The sequence below is a fragment of the Mollisia scopiformis genome, assembly GCF_001500285.1.
Source record: "Mollisia scopiformis unplaced genomic scaffold LY89scaffold_13, whole genome shotgun sequence".
NCBI lineage: Eukaryota > Fungi > Ascomycota > Leotiomycetes > Helotiales > Mollisiaceae > Mollisia > Mollisia scopiformis.
In genome coordinates this window covers 886261-900704 of record NW_017263593.1, presented here as the reverse complement: position 1 = coordinate 900704, position 14444 = coordinate 886261, and the positions used below count along the sequence as shown (strand labels likewise).

Here is a 14444-nt window from a genome sequence, read left to right as displayed (position 1 = left end):
TTCTACAGCCTGAACGCACGGACTTTTGTCCCCATGTTCGTAAGGCCATTGGGATCAAGGATCCCGTTGTAAATTGGAGCAGTTCTTTCATAAAGATGAGCATGCCCATTGATGTACAGGTCCACTCCGTATTCGTAGAAGAGATTTTCAAATGCGGTCTGACAATTTGCACAGACAGAGCCGGAAGCAGAAAGATACCAGCCTCGATGGCCAAATACTACCACCCATGGTGTCAATGTGCGGTTGACAGCAGCAGCCAGATCGGCTGTTAGCCAGTCGACTTGCTGGTTAGTATAACTGCCAAAAGGCCCACCATATTCGGGACTTCCTTCATCAGGGCCTACGAGACCGTTTCCAAGATCAGTTTCGGTATCGATGTGAATGAAATGCGTCATTCCATAATCGTAAGAATGCCTAGCAACATATTTGTTAGCCCTTTCTGAATCCAGGAAGTTTCAGAGAAAGATTTCGGGAAGATAATTGAATTAAACATAACTTACCAGAAGTTTCCCACACCACTAGAAGGTCCGGAGGGCATACGCCAATTGTTTATGTAGCCAGTGAAGTCCGTCTGACCTGCTAAGCAAATTGAGGACGTATACTTTTGTCCGCTCGTCTTGTTGGTGGTTCCACCATTATCACAATTAGCTTCATGGTTTCCAGGATTCACCATATAACTATGGAAAAAAGTTAACCTTCGTGAAATATGAAAGTGTGCCTGGAAACATACGCTTTTTGAGATGTAATTATGTTCATCTCATCGAAGAAAGCGTTCAATATGCTCTCATAGACGACAGCACCTTGGGCAGGGGTCGTGGTTGGGAGGTAATTCTGGATCTCTTCCTTGAGCCAGTAATCGGCATATGCGATGTCTCCAGCATGGACAATGAACTCGTAACTATCAATCATTTCTGTAAGGGCTGCAATAGTTGTCTGCTCATTGACTGCTAGGGGGTTTGCTGCGCCTGTCCCAACCACAGTGCTCAATCCGAGAGCACCAAACGTACCCATATCCACAACGACGCCCACGGTGTAGGGAGTCTGGTCGCCAGCAGCACGAGCAGTGGTGAAGGTGTACGGGGTGGTGGCATTGCTGTACTGAGGAAGGTAGTAATACGTGGTGAATGGAGCCAGGCCAGTGATGTTCACGTGATTGTTGTAAGTCAATGAAGTTGGGTATGTGACGGATACAGACGAAGAGGCGGTCTGAGTCAGAGCGTTAGGGCTAAGGCCATAAGAGACAGTGGGGTTTGTGAGTTGAGAAAAAGTGTTCCAGGAGACTATAGAAGTATAATGTTTAGTATCTATGTTGACGTGCTTTGCTGCACCAGTAATCACTCACCCATCATGGCTGTTGGTCCTTGGTATGCCAGACGGATCTGCACTGGGTCGGTCGGCGAGTTGACGGTCTCGTAGCCATCATTGTACTGAGCAAGAGCTCTGGTAAGAGCCGTTGCGGCAATAAGCAGCCGGCTGAAGCAGCGCATTGTAAACATAGTTGATCGGATTCTTGGGTAAGGATGAGGTGTAAGGTCCCAGCTTTATAATTGTTCTCCTTGTATAACAACCCCATCATAGTGCTTTGTGATGAAGCGCATGCATTTCGTGCCGCTGTGATAACGCGGAGCCATTTGAGATGCCTAGGCTGGTGAAGCTACTTGATTCTGGCCTGTAAATTTTCAGCCTAAATCAATAGAACCACTCTAGGTACAGATCTGCCGCTGCAACAGAAGTGCCCCAGGGACCTGGATGTGTCTGAATTGACATGGTTGATTCGTGGTCTGTATGGAAGTGGTGAATCTAGAGCTTCTTGACAGCTAAAAGAACGGAACAGGAATAGCGCCGAGAGGTACGACATGCATAAAGCAGGTGCACGATTTCCCAATGCAGAACAGACATCGGCGCCAGAAGGCACGAAGAAGAAAAGATCGAGGGATCCTCCATGGTTTCCAGCCACTTGGACGTTAGGGTCTGTTCTAGGGACTTGAGAAAATTAATTACGAGGCACGTGGGCTCACTAAAGCCCACGTGCCCCTGAAAACAGCCATACAGCTTCAACACGACTGGATTCAAGGTAACAATTAGGCTACTCAAGCTTCCGTGTTCTCCTGAACTATTTTGAGGCTTGGAAATGAGACAAAGAACGTGCTATCGATTAGACGTGAGGATTCTCTCAGTGGACGCCTGACTCCCTGAAAAGGACGAAGGTATGGTGGTTGTTGGAATATTCCTGCAGCTAAAAGGGGTAACACAAAAGGGATGGAAAGCGTTCCTCGAGTTGTAAATGATGGATATTTACATTGAAGGACGGAAAATTACAGAGGAAAACGGTAATAAGGCGAAGGATGCAAATGAATAGCTAGTACGGTCACCGACGCTGTGGTAAGACGGGCGCAAGCAGCCGCAGCGGCACGTCAGCGTTTAAGCTTGAGCTGAACATCAGAGACACGGAATAGCAAAAGGAATTCAGACAAAGCACAGCCAGAGAAAGTAGCATGTGCACGAGCTTCATACTTGTTTGTGGATGAGACTTTGAGAAGAGCCCTGATCGAAATCCAACAGCTATCCAAAAAGTTTAGTGCACGATCACGTGCCATGGCGGGGTACCACTTGGCTTCAACATCGCTGGAACGAAACCACAGCTACAAATCACTTGCAAAGAGCAAGCTTCAGAAGATTTAGTCTTCAGTGTAAGTATTAGAAGACGTCTGAATGTTTTCAGATTCTGTGGATTTCCCTGTCTGATCAATGGTCATTGACCTTCGGCTTTGGATGACATGGCTGGCACGATTTATTGTATCTCCTTTCTGTGTCGTGATATGTACTTCTTGGCACATCAGAACGCCAACCTTCCATTACTCCAGAGTTCCAACACTTCAACCACAGTCAGCCAAAGCCCCAAACCAATGTTCCTGACAAAAATAGTATGGCCTGACCCAGCAGCCCAATTTCCATCCACAATACGTAGGCCACTGATATGCCAAACGTTATTCACAGCCCACACACCGACGCCTAGCACCCAAAAGAGTGCAGAGCGCTCAACGCGATATGCGAGAATTGAGAGGCACAGAAGCTGCAGACCAGCCAGAAGTGAGAGGTAGAAATGGATTCGAGGCTTGAGGGTTACGGCCAAGGTCCTGACACCGGCTGAGATGTCGTGTTCACTGTCCTATGAGGGGGCTTAGCGTCAGACAAGAATTGGCCTGAAAGGTCGATGGTATCTTGTATAAGAGGAAAAGGGCTTACCATAGTAGCATAAAACATATCAATATACATGATCCAGAAGATAATAAAGAACACCATAGGGGTCAATTCTTCCCTTCCAAACACACCGCCTCCTCCGTTGACCCAAGCTGGGAGCAAAACCCAAGCACAAGCAGATCCGAGTATCAATTGTGGGAAATCAATGAAACGCTTCCCAAGTGGGTAAAGGAGACTTAAAATCCACGCCGGCGTCCAGAGAACGAGAGAGTACGCCCCTTGGAGATAGGCAGTCGTAGAAAGTGTCACTGCTGCCCACCCAATGAACGCGAATATGGCGGTACGCAGAGAGACCATGCCTGATGGGAGAGGTCGAGAGGCGGTACGGGGGATGAGTCCATCGATGTTGCGGTCAAGTATATCGCTGAAAGTCTTTTGTTAGTCCTATAATCTCAGAGTAGGAAATGGTTGGCGTACTTCATGGTGCAGCATGTAGAGTGAGTAAGAGCAACAATAAGGTAATTCTTGAAAACCATGGAAAAGAAATCGAAGGCACCCATCGGTTGTCCCAGCGTGTGGATGACGAGGCAAAGAGTCCATACTAAATTTGTTAGCTCAGCTTTATGGAAGATGAATGACTGGAGAACTGTACCTGAGGGGTACCATGCTAGAAGCGTGAGCTCTGGTTTGTGTAGTCTAGCAAGCTCGAATATTCCACGCATCAAATTTCGATTTGAGTCTGTCGCTTCAGAGACATTGTCACCCTTCTCTTTTTGTTGATGTTCCTTTGAGTTCGAAGGCATCTTTTTCCAGTTCTTTCTCCAATTCTTTCTCCAAGTAAATTTTCCAGTGTCGAACAACCTTCTCGGATTTTCAGTCATGTAACCGATGAAAATCTCATTATGAACGAGAGATGGCACAATTGTGAATGAATGTGACAAATCTATAGTTCATAAATCGAGAGAGGAATCGAGAAACAGATTTGGAAATATGAAAACTTCGATTCCGGAAGAATAAGGAAGAACGAAGGAATGAAAAAGTTGAAATACTTATGAAGTGAAGGTCCAGCAGATGACCGCATTTGGTGGGGTTATTGTGGCTCATGTCTACATACACATACCCCTGTCTGATTGGTGCTATACGCGGACATGGCCTTGCCATTGGCAACGTTCGTACTCCGACGATAGTCAGTTTTTAGATCGAGAAGATGCCAAGATCTCGGATACTCGTAGCCGGGTGGAGTATTTAATCGATGTTTGTTCTGGATCTTCAATTCCTGTTGAGTAAGTTTTACACAATCGTGTGTATAAGCGAAGTTCAAAGGCGTTGAGGAGATGGCGAAGAATGTTTCCAGGAAATGTGATGCCAGATTCCAAATGTCGATATCGTTCCGGTACCGAGGGATAACGTTCAACGGTCGAGGATGAGATTCTTCCCCCTTTTCGTTAGTTAGCGGCCGAAGCGAGGGTCTGCTGTAAATTCAATTTCGATCCACCAGCTTTCAATCATACATATATTCACTGGACAGATTTTTACACGATTAAAACGACTTTTATCATAGCCAATCAGGAGGTATACGCGATCTGCCTAGTACTGTGCAGCGCGAATTGACCTTTCACGTGACTGAGAGGCGCGTTAGACTCTAGCCTCACTTGATCTTCGAACGTAAGACAACATGAGATTCTTAAAACACTCCATCACGGTTATCGTAAACAAGAATCTCAGTATACGATTTCTTTCTCCATGTCTCAATACTCATACGCTCCACTCTCAGAGAGACTCGACAGCATTCGCCTGCTTCGTCTGAAGCCGAACGAGAATGAGCAGGCTGAGATCGAATGCGAGCTCTTTGAGTGCTTTCTCCAAGTCTCTGGCAGACTGACGCACCATTACGAGGCTTTATCATACGTATGGGGTGACCCAAAAGCTACAGTTTCGATTCGTATTGATGAACATTACCTCAAGCTTACCGAAAATCTCCACAAGGCTCTGGGACAACTTCGAGATCCCTTGATAGTACGAATCATATGGATAGATGCTATCTGTATCAACCAAACGGACGAACAAGAGAAAGAACACTAGATTCAACTTATGGCGAGGATTTATGGCCCAGCGAGTTGTGTGATTGTCTGGCTTGGAGTAGCGGCAGATGATAGCGACCGAGCAATCGAAGCAATTCGTACGGTCGCCAGCAATAAGTCCAACATATCCCTGAACGACAAACCGCTCCATGAAGTGACTCTTAAGCTACTCCAAAGACCGTGGTTTAGGCGCATATGGGTGAGGCATTAAACACTAGATATTGCCTACATACGTTGTTGACATTGTATGCAGGTACTTGAAGAAGTTGGTGCAGCTCGACATGTTTTGATTCGGTGTGGATCGACAGAGATTGACGGATTCGCTTTCTGCTTAGGTGTGGAGCCGTTCATGAAATTCTTTGCCGCCTACCCAGCCGTGCAAAGTCTGATAGATTCAGTAACCTACCTGATTAAAGGTGCAACCTTCCGTCCGAAATATTCGACCAGTGAAATCTCTCAAGGTATCTGTCCTTTGGGTGAACTACTGGATAAGTATCATACACACGAAGCTACGATGCTCCACGACAAAGTATATGCCTTACTAGGTATGAGCTCTGATAGCCTCAGCAGATCTAGCCTGTCGCCTAACTACGGTATTCCATGGGAGGACCTCTTGAAACGACTTATCAAATTCCTTCTCGGTGAGAAGGTAGACGTGGAGACCTGGAAAGATACAGAGATGGCCATATTCAAGAGCAAAGGATGCATTCTAGGCCAAGTGAAATCAATCAGAAGGGCTTCGACGTTCGATGATAGACAGGAAGTGAATATCAAATTCACAAAGAGGACCGTGCAATTAAGATGGAAGGACCGAGAAGCTTGTTGGATGCTTCACGTCTCAGCAAAGTCCCTGCGCAAGGGTGACCTTGTCTGCGTTCTTGAAGGGACTTCAAAGCCTACAATCATCTGACGATCTAGAGATCACTTTACGGTCATCATGATCGCAGCTACTCGATTGGAAGATTTGGATCTGAAAGGAGAGGGTATACCTGTCTCTAAGCTGCTTCGATTGGTAACAAATTTCTCACGCGATTTCCTACTCGTTTGGAATTGGAAAAACTCTCTCGGAGAACTGCAAAATGCAAGTGAATACGAAAGATTCATGGGGCCAAATGAGAGAATCCCGGATCAGTCGAACGTAGTAATTGGTGGTTGCTTGACGCAAGCGACTAGGTTATGGAACGTTGCGTTGATACTTGAAGAGGTTGGTGAATATGCTAATGTGGAAGGGAGGTTTTATGAAGCAATAGAGGGCTATGAGAAAATGGTTGGGAAAGAGCACCCATTCACGTTGAAAGCCATGGAGAGCCTCGCTTCGATACACAATGCCCACCTGGAACGGGACTCGGCAGCGGACCTATTCGCACAAGTGATTCAGGCAAGAAAGAGAGTGCAAGGAATAGACCATCCTGATACGCTGAGTAGTATGGCCAAGCTAGCATCAACTTATCAAGATTTAGGTTACTCGGAGAGAGTAGAGAAAATAAACATGATGATACGTATTCTGAAGGGATATGAAGACAACAGCCGGTCCTCACAAGAGAAGCTAGTCTATATCGCGAAAACATTTGACCAAGAAGTTATGGCGCTTTGGATGAAGCGGATGGACAAGCCCCGAGTCACCGAAGAGGTAATCGAGGCCACTGCAGGGAACGAGAAATTTGGATTTGGGGCGACTAAGTTTTCACTCGAACAGATAGGAAACCAATTTCCGATCTCGGAAAAGGTGTTGAAGGCTGCAGCAGGGAACGGGGAGAGTGAATATGTAGTGACCAAACTCTTACGCGAGAAGAGCAGGGACCAAGTTCAGATTTCAGAAGCAGTATTGAAAGCTGCAGCAGGGAACGTATGGTGTGGTGATAGTATTATGGCGCTTCTGCTAGCATGGGCGAGGGATACAACACAGATTACGGAAGAAGTACTGAAGGCTGCGGCTGGAAATGAGAAGAGTAGAATGGATTTGATGGAGCTTTTCTCTAGGCAGAAAGGAGATAATTGAGGCGAATCAAGAAACTGGGCAGGTCTGAGAGGAAGTATGTTGCGCGCGACTATGGTCAACGCCCGGGAGCGGAGATGAGTTGTTATTGACGGAATGGAGCTCCGAGGAGGGTGCACTTAAAGAAGAGTGGCGGCTATCGTTAAAAGTGAGAAACCACAAAGCTAAGATTACAGAGGAAGTGTTGAAGGTTCTGGCTAAGGACAGAAGTTATGGGAGGTTAATGTTACACTCTTTGGGCAATCGAGAAGGGGCTCATGTCCAAATGATAGAAAGGGCGACCTAAGAATGGAACAGAAATTTTGAGGGGATAGGTTAGGGGAAATGAAAGAACCGGCAGGGCTTCCGCGAAAAGGACAACTGATCCAATCACGGAATCGGAGATATCAATAAGGTGAAAGGAGAAACCCCCAGAGCCAGTGCTACTATCCAAGATAGATGAATGAACATTCGTCTTGCAAGTGATATGATTCTGGAGAACCAGATGGAGAAAGCCTCCGCCCTGTTTCATTACTGGCACACTTTTGCCAGCTCAAAATAATATCAAGAAAATGAGTCACATTCGATGCACAGGAGAAATGTCATGGAGTCGTTGACTTCTCATGTAAAAAAAAGTCGTTTCTCATCTCAAAAGTCTGTTCCTAGCAGCCTTCTCTCCGCCAACTGCTCCTGTACTTTCTTATAACTCCTCCTCTTCAACACAAAATAGAAAATGCAAAGGTTAAAGATCGTGAACCCCGCATTCGCAATACTAAGAATCCAATTGGCAGTCTGCAACCCCACATCAACATTCTCTTCTCTAAACCCAGAAACGCAGAAGCAAAGAAAGGAGAACTTACCCCTCTATTACACACCTGCCCAAAATCCACCACACCATTAAAATTCTTCTGTATACTATCCGCCGTCCCACTACAAGCCCACCCCCAGAGATCCTTTCCCGTCTTCCCCTCTCTATACAACACACTTACCGCGATCCACAGTCCAAGATGAGCAAGCTCTACCACTACAGTGACGCTCGTTTGCAACGTGTTGACTTTATTGGCATGACGAATCGAGCCCCAAAGGTACGCAGCCAGGATCATGAAACCAAGCAACACAGTGACACCTGATGCAGCGAGAAGCATGATTGAGGGCCAAAGAGAGGTTTGTTTCGCCCAGGGACCTCGCCCATCGCGGATTGTGTTGCGGGTGGAGTAGAAATTGACGGTGGTGAGTGTTTCTAAGATGAGGGTGGGGATGGCGAGAGCGGTTGCTGTGACACGAGCTATGAAGCGGAGAATTCGAATTCTGGATTTCAGGGCCTGTATCTAGCATTAGATCTTGCCATTGGGACCACGAGTGGTTTGAACAGTACATAATTCGTCCGTGAGAGTTTCTCCTCTTCTATCTGCTTTCTTATCGTGAAACCAGGGGTGACGTCCTGGGCTGATGGAGGATACATCTTGGGAGTCTGAGGCAAGGCATCATAAGACATGGTGGTAGAGAAGAGCAGAACTAGTTATATTAGTAGTTTGTAGACTCGACAGTGGAGAGACAGCCTCAGATTCCAGCATTAAAGACTTTAAAGGCCTCGAGATGACGGGCTGACGGGGCTGACGGGCTGACAATTAAGCTTGTTGGTGGCGGCCGACATGCCAAGAATAGGAAGGCTTCGGCACCCACAGAGTGAAATCCACCCGACAGAGACATAAGCTCCGATTGGGGATCAGGGTAAAATAAAACGAAAGAAGGAATAGCCGCATTGAGATTGTAATTGATCGCAAATGAGGAGCGTTGTCGTTCCTTCAATATGCGAAGTCTATCCACATTTGTGCCCCCAACTTCCTCAATATCTCCAACATCACCATCGGGAAAAACCAGGGAGTTTGCAGCGGAGCTCAAGGAAGCAGATCCTCATCTTGTAGGAGTCTTTACATCCTACTTCGTACATGTCTGAGAAACTTCTATGCCGCATAGCGGTCACGTGGTCTACAAGCACGACCTGGAATCATTTGCACCCCCGAAATATATCCTAGTTAGGCAATCTTACGCAATAGCTGCCTGGAAGGAGGGAAAGGACTCTCCACGTGATGGAAGGTTGGTAGCTAGGTCAGGTTGCCAGTTAGGAATATGCATTGCCAGCAGGAAATGGGCGCACTCGCTAACCTTGAAGATATACGGAACCTGCCTAGGTATATTAAACAGAAGAAAAATCAGAAGAAGCATACTGTAATAGTTCGAAATAGTTGCTCAAGGCAAAGAATTGATCTGGACATGATTACCAATAGAAATTTGAATTACATATTTAGTCGGATCTTGGTTCTAAACTGAAACTCGTCTTTGCTCATATACTGTAAGACGCCTGACTCCAGCCTCATGCGTTTCAGACTGTAAGGACTCCGTCCTTATTAGACTAAGATCTCATTCATCATCACTGACTCCGCACGTGAGGAGCGGCCGCTGTGAAATGAATTGATCATGCAAGCCTTCAGCTCCTGTCCATATCAGCTTTCCTGATGAAACCCATAACCTTCTGCCCAGTACTCTGTTTTGGTGGCTCCTCGCCTCTCATCAATGCTGGTTTCGGCCGTGAAGGCTGAGATGCGTCTTCCTGTAATGATGGTAGACCGACATTACTGTTGGACTTCGACTTCTTAGTCGGAGATGTCGGCGAATCGACGTCGGCACTAGATCTCCGAGCTTCTTGGGGCAGTGAAGGCTGTCTGTGATCCTCTCCTTTGCCAAGCAACTTTTTGGGCAGTGATGGAACACTCTTCCACGATTTCTTGACTTCTTCGTTTTCTGCTTCTTCCTTCTGGTCCTCGAGTCTCTTCCTCACGGCAGGGTCGAGAACTCCTCGCTCTTCTAGTTCCTTCAATCGACGTGTCTCCATTTCTTCTATGGCCTCGGAGGTGAGTTGCTGTACCATCATGCGTTCGATCACATCCTTCTTGCGTGTTCGCTTGTCGCCCATAGATATAAGTACACCGCCCATGATATTGCAGGTGATGCTACAGCAAAGGACCACAGTCGTAAGAGCAAAGGGCCGTGTTTCATAAGGAATGCCCCAGGTGCATGCACCAAGAGTGATTTGGAGCGCAGAGTGGAAATCAAGTAAGACGACGACAGCAATGAGGAGTTTGAATGGGAACGCGTAATGGGTCTCAGTCTCGTGGGGCTTGTAGAATGTGTGACTTTTGGAGAACTTGCGCTCGTGGTATTCGAGTTTGGCTTGCTGTTCTTCGGTCAGGACAGAATATTCGTATGCTGGGTCATCGATTTTGCTACGAGCGATCATTCTCTGTGCATATTTCTTTGGTATCCTGGGTGCAATTCTTCGGGCTAGACGACGGGGCATTCTGCGAGCAACCAAACTCTCGAGGTCGAATTCGGCAGGCTTAACATTCTCTTTTCGCTGATCAGGCAGATCGTTGTGATCGGCCAACTCCGGGAGTCCAAGCTTCTTGCGTTTCTTCAAGGTTTTGCGGTGGTAATGTGCGATGAAAGCCATGTGGTATGTGTCGACAGCGCGGAATGGGGCCAAGCCATCTCCTATGATTGCGAAAAGAGCCACCAGTACATTGTCGACAACGTTAACAACGTAGTCTTTCTTCGAGCCTACAGATATCCAGCCGATGAGGAAAAGAACCCAGGCCGCTCCGAAGAGCGTAATTAAAGTAGCATAAACGGTGATGAACAGACCAAAAGCTGCAAATCTGTTATTCAGGACAACAAAACGGAGATTTGAAAGGTAACTTACGTCTGCGAACATATTGTCTAAACCCTTTCAACGAGCGTTTGAATTTTGCTCGTCGAGAATGAAGCATATGTCTTACCCTATCATCCAATTCTTCCTTCTCTTCATTTGTCCAGCCTTCGAGCCTTTCGCCATCTGGCAGGATAGCATATTGTGCGTTGAACAATATTGGTGGAGCAGGAATTGTACGCTTCCAAGGCATCGATGGCTGTTGTCCTTCTGGCTTTGCTTCGTCTGATCCCTCATCATCTTCCTTTAGTGCGTGAGGGATGTTCTTCAACAGATTCTTAAGCTTGTCAATCGTGCGTGCCTCCTCAGGGCGTTCGGAAATTCTGTATGTAGGTCGTCGATTGATAAGTTTTCCCAGTGAAGGAACGAAGAGCGAGTTTTGGACGTTTGTGAGGGTTGAAAGTGTAGATACTTCTGGGTCTGGAAAGGGTCAATATATTTTTCGTTGTCAACGTGGCTTGGTGATAAGTACCCATAACATCTAGCAAGTCTACCGTGTCTTGATCATACTCGTTCTCATATGAGTTATCATCGGTAAAGCCTTTCTCACGACCAAAGAACGACCGTTTGCGGGCGCTGGTCCGATCTTGAGCATCGCCAAATGAGGTCTCGATTGGTGGAGCATTGTAGCTAGTTGAATGAGCGGCAGAGGGCTGTGCTTGCGATCTTCTATGAGGTGAAGTCGATGAAGACTCTCGTAGTATACGAACGCTTGGCCGTTGATGTGAGCTCAAGATCGACTTTACTTTCCGTCCAACTGCTACAATTGGGTTTTCCGTTGTCGAAGACGACGGTTGTGGTGGTGGCTGCTGAGCCATTGCGATATGATTAATTCGATTGATATCTAACAATCCATTATGTTTTCAAGCGGTGGAAATTTGAGAAGACGCGTTCGAAAAAAGTTCGTTACTCAACAACAAGACGCACAGGTACAGTACGGGCTCAATTGAGGTAGAAATGAGAAACGTTGAATCTTTGCAATGTGACAATAGAATAGAACATAATAGATGCTTGCGAGCGTACTTGTCCATTTCAGGTTATTATCTCGATAATACCGCGCAAGGGTTCAACCTTGTTTTGGGACAATCTGAGCCGCGTCGTCGATGTCATTTCGCAGATAAGATTACAGATCCCAGTTGCAGATCTGCCTGCCAACTTGGCAGCTGGGTCAGCTCCCTCCTTCAGCCGCGAATCGCGATGACTGCGATAATCATGACTCGTCAGATTCGTGAAAACATTCAACCAGAGATAAAGGAAGCCTTTAACCCATAGAACAGATACACGTTAAGAGGACATGGACTCATGGACTCATGCATGAAAGCATTTGTACGGGGTTGATGCGAGAGCCTGGCACAGGATATTTTGAGAACAAAGCCAGGCATCAACTTTGGTGGCCTGGCAGTACTCAACGCGCTCCCGCGTTTTAAATTACACGTCCGACCACTTTCAACATTCCGTAGTTCACTTCATATACCTCATTGCAGAAGGCAAGAAACCTAATGTCTGTTCTGCGAGCGGAACTTTACGATAATCACTCGGACACGACGAGTCGAATCCTCGAGGCACGCGACCGCTTCTCGAACACCACAAGCCAGTGGCAGACGCGGGAGATCTAAGAGAAAGGGAACAAGTTGGATCGCAAATTGAACTTCCCAAGACATAACAGTAGGCCGATAGTGGCCAATAGTTGAGGACTCCATTTCTGCCGTCGAAGGCAAAAGCGACGACTTAACGACTTCTTAGCATCCATACACGAAGACTCCAGCCGATATACTTGTTCATCAATACCTCCTCCTTTCAGAATCGGCGGAGACCTTCTTCCTTCCCTATGTGCGCCTCAAAGTCTACTCGCAACCAGACCTTTTTCGAAAGTATCCTCGTCTCGAACCAAACTTGCGCTGCTGGGTCCTGAAGTTCTTCATATAGAGTTTCTGGGTCAATCAATTCATGATTCTTGCTCTCCCTGCAGAAATATGCATGGTATGAAGAGTTTGCGTTGATGCAACTGCTCTACATACAGTATGACAAGATCTATAGTGTGGACGCAAGACCGAGGCGTGGAGCATACAGCATCTCCCAATGAGACTAGGAGAGGCAGTGGCTACGACAATACGTGGGCAACAGAGCCTACCACCTTTTTGGTTCAAGTGAACTTCTGCCTCATGCTGATGAGTGCCCTTCTGCACTTGGGGATGGAGAATATTGGAGCTTCAACTCACTACGCTATTTGCGTTCCGGAAGTAGTATATTGTTGGGTATAAACGAACCAGCCTTGCCATCTATTAGGGGAAAAAAACTGTTGTGAGTCTCCAACAGATACAGATACAGGGCTTGTGGGTGGCATATTTTCCGCAACGGGACTTCCTCGCAAGTTCCGCGTCACAGAGATATCCCACCACGTCCGATGCCATTTAGTGCATCACAGTATCAATGCCTTTCCGTCTCTTGTACTTTTTTAATACTTCTCAGTGCTCCGATCTGCGTTGTTTCAAAAAGCTCATACTTTCCGACCGCTTCAAAGCTGTTCTACCTTTCCCTGCCAATCATTTTGAGTTGTACATACATCAAATTCCAATGGACCATACATTGTCATTTGTCTCAGACAATTCGGAAGACCTCGTTGCGACCTTTCGAGTGGAATTGAAGCCTTTATTCGTCGACATCACCGAATGCTGAAGCTCCCCAGGTTCGGCCCAGCCACCCCTTTGCCATTCATAATTCCATGCACATAGCTAGTTCCAACGAAGATAAACTCAGCTTCAAAGGGGCGCAATACAACAGGAACATTGCAGTCCAACAAAATTGCAATAATGTCTCCGCTTTCTGCAGCCTGCGGAATCAGACAAAGATACCCCTTTTCTGTTACTGCTAACTTTCTGTGCCCAACGGCATTGGTGAATGCAGTTTTGAAGTGTGCTAGCGTTACATCCGTATGATCCATCTGTGTTGTTGAGGATTGTCGTTCTTGGACTATTGTTTCAAGTGTCTGGCCACATATCTCGAAATACTTGTTCTGATTGTACCATTGATGAAGAATACTGAGCGGAGAATCGCCGGATGGATTAGAGGCGTATTGGTAGAATATGTTTTCCCAACTCGAAGGAGCTTTGTGTGCACCTGCGTGGGCGCGATCTAGGACACAAGTCTTCCATAATATACTCCAAGCCTTTTCACCCATTGGATAAGGCCAAGGTTCCTGCTTCGGAGCCTTGATTACACTTTCATTGCTAAAGCTCAGCCCCGCTACCGAGTCGAATCTCAACCCTTCCGCTTGCAAGCGGCCTTTCCCCTGTACCTGCTGAAAAGAAAACGTAGATTTATGCGATTGTGGCAATTGACGCACGACATTCATGGGCACCAGATACTCGTCTGTTTCTGCAGCCAATTGCCAATAGAGGAGCGGCGTGGCTCTGCCCGTGGT

General features: G+C 46.7%; 5 protein-coding genes across 5 annotated transcripts in view; 1 reads left to right on the top strand and 4 right to left on the bottom strand.

Moving 5' to 3' along the window:
• Positions 1-1487, bottom strand: part of LY89DRAFT_749160 (Metallo-dependent phosphatase) — a gene marked incomplete at its 5' end in the record, with an annotated part of 4571 nt that extends 3084 nt beyond the window's left edge. Inside the window, 4 exons of the mRNA XM_018221170.1 lie at positions 16-414; positions 501-677; positions 731-1280; positions 1343-1487. Coding sequence (XP_018070812.1) covers positions 16-414; positions 501-677; positions 731-1280; positions 1343-1487 — 1271 coding nt within the window. The remainder of the gene's footprint in view (positions 1-15; positions 415-500; positions 678-730; positions 1281-1342) is intronic.
• Positions 1488-2836: 1349 nt separating this feature from the next.
• LY89DRAFT_586624 (uncharacterized protein) lies at positions 2837-4004 on the bottom strand (the record flags this gene model as incomplete). The annotated part of the gene is made up of 4 exons (XM_018209378.1): positions 2837-3169; positions 3247-3625; positions 3679-3802; positions 3854-4004. 4 exons carry the CDS (start codon positions 4002-4004, stop codon positions 2837-2839), a joined length of 987 nt encoding a protein of 328 aa, XP_018070811.1.
• An 897-nt stretch (positions 4005-4901) lies between these two features.
• LY89DRAFT_719170 (uncharacterized protein) lies at positions 4902-7585 on the top strand. Its single transcript, XM_018218475.1, has 4 exons — positions 4902-5217; positions 5284-5481; positions 5536-6142; positions 6245-7585. Exons 1-4 carry the CDS (start codon positions 4945-4947, stop codon positions 7279-7281), a joined length of 2115 nt encoding a protein of 704 aa, XP_018070810.1. The 5' UTR covers positions 4902-4944; the 3' UTR covers positions 7282-7585.
• Positions 7586-7899: 314 nt separating this feature from the next.
• LY89DRAFT_782704 (uncharacterized protein) lies at positions 7900-8909 on the bottom strand. The gene is made up of 3 exons (XM_018222612.1): positions 8633-8909; positions 8118-8579; positions 7900-8049 (listed from the first exon to the last, which is right to left on the bottom strand). Exons 1-3 carry the CDS (start codon positions 8750-8752, stop codon positions 7906-7908), a joined length of 726 nt encoding a protein of 241 aa, XP_018070809.1. The 5' UTR covers positions 8753-8909; the 3' UTR covers positions 7900-7905.
• Positions 8910-9745: 836 nt separating this feature from the next.
• Positions 9746-11841, bottom strand: LY89DRAFT_586667 (uncharacterized protein; the record flags this gene model as incomplete). Its single annotated transcript, XM_018209380.1, has 3 exons — positions 9746-10965; positions 11018-11434; positions 11496-11841. The coding sequence occupies 3 exons, from the start codon at positions 11839-11841 to the stop codon at positions 9746-9748; spliced, it is 1983 nt and encodes a 660-aa protein (XP_018070808.1).
• Positions 11842-14444: the final 2603 nt, after the last annotated feature.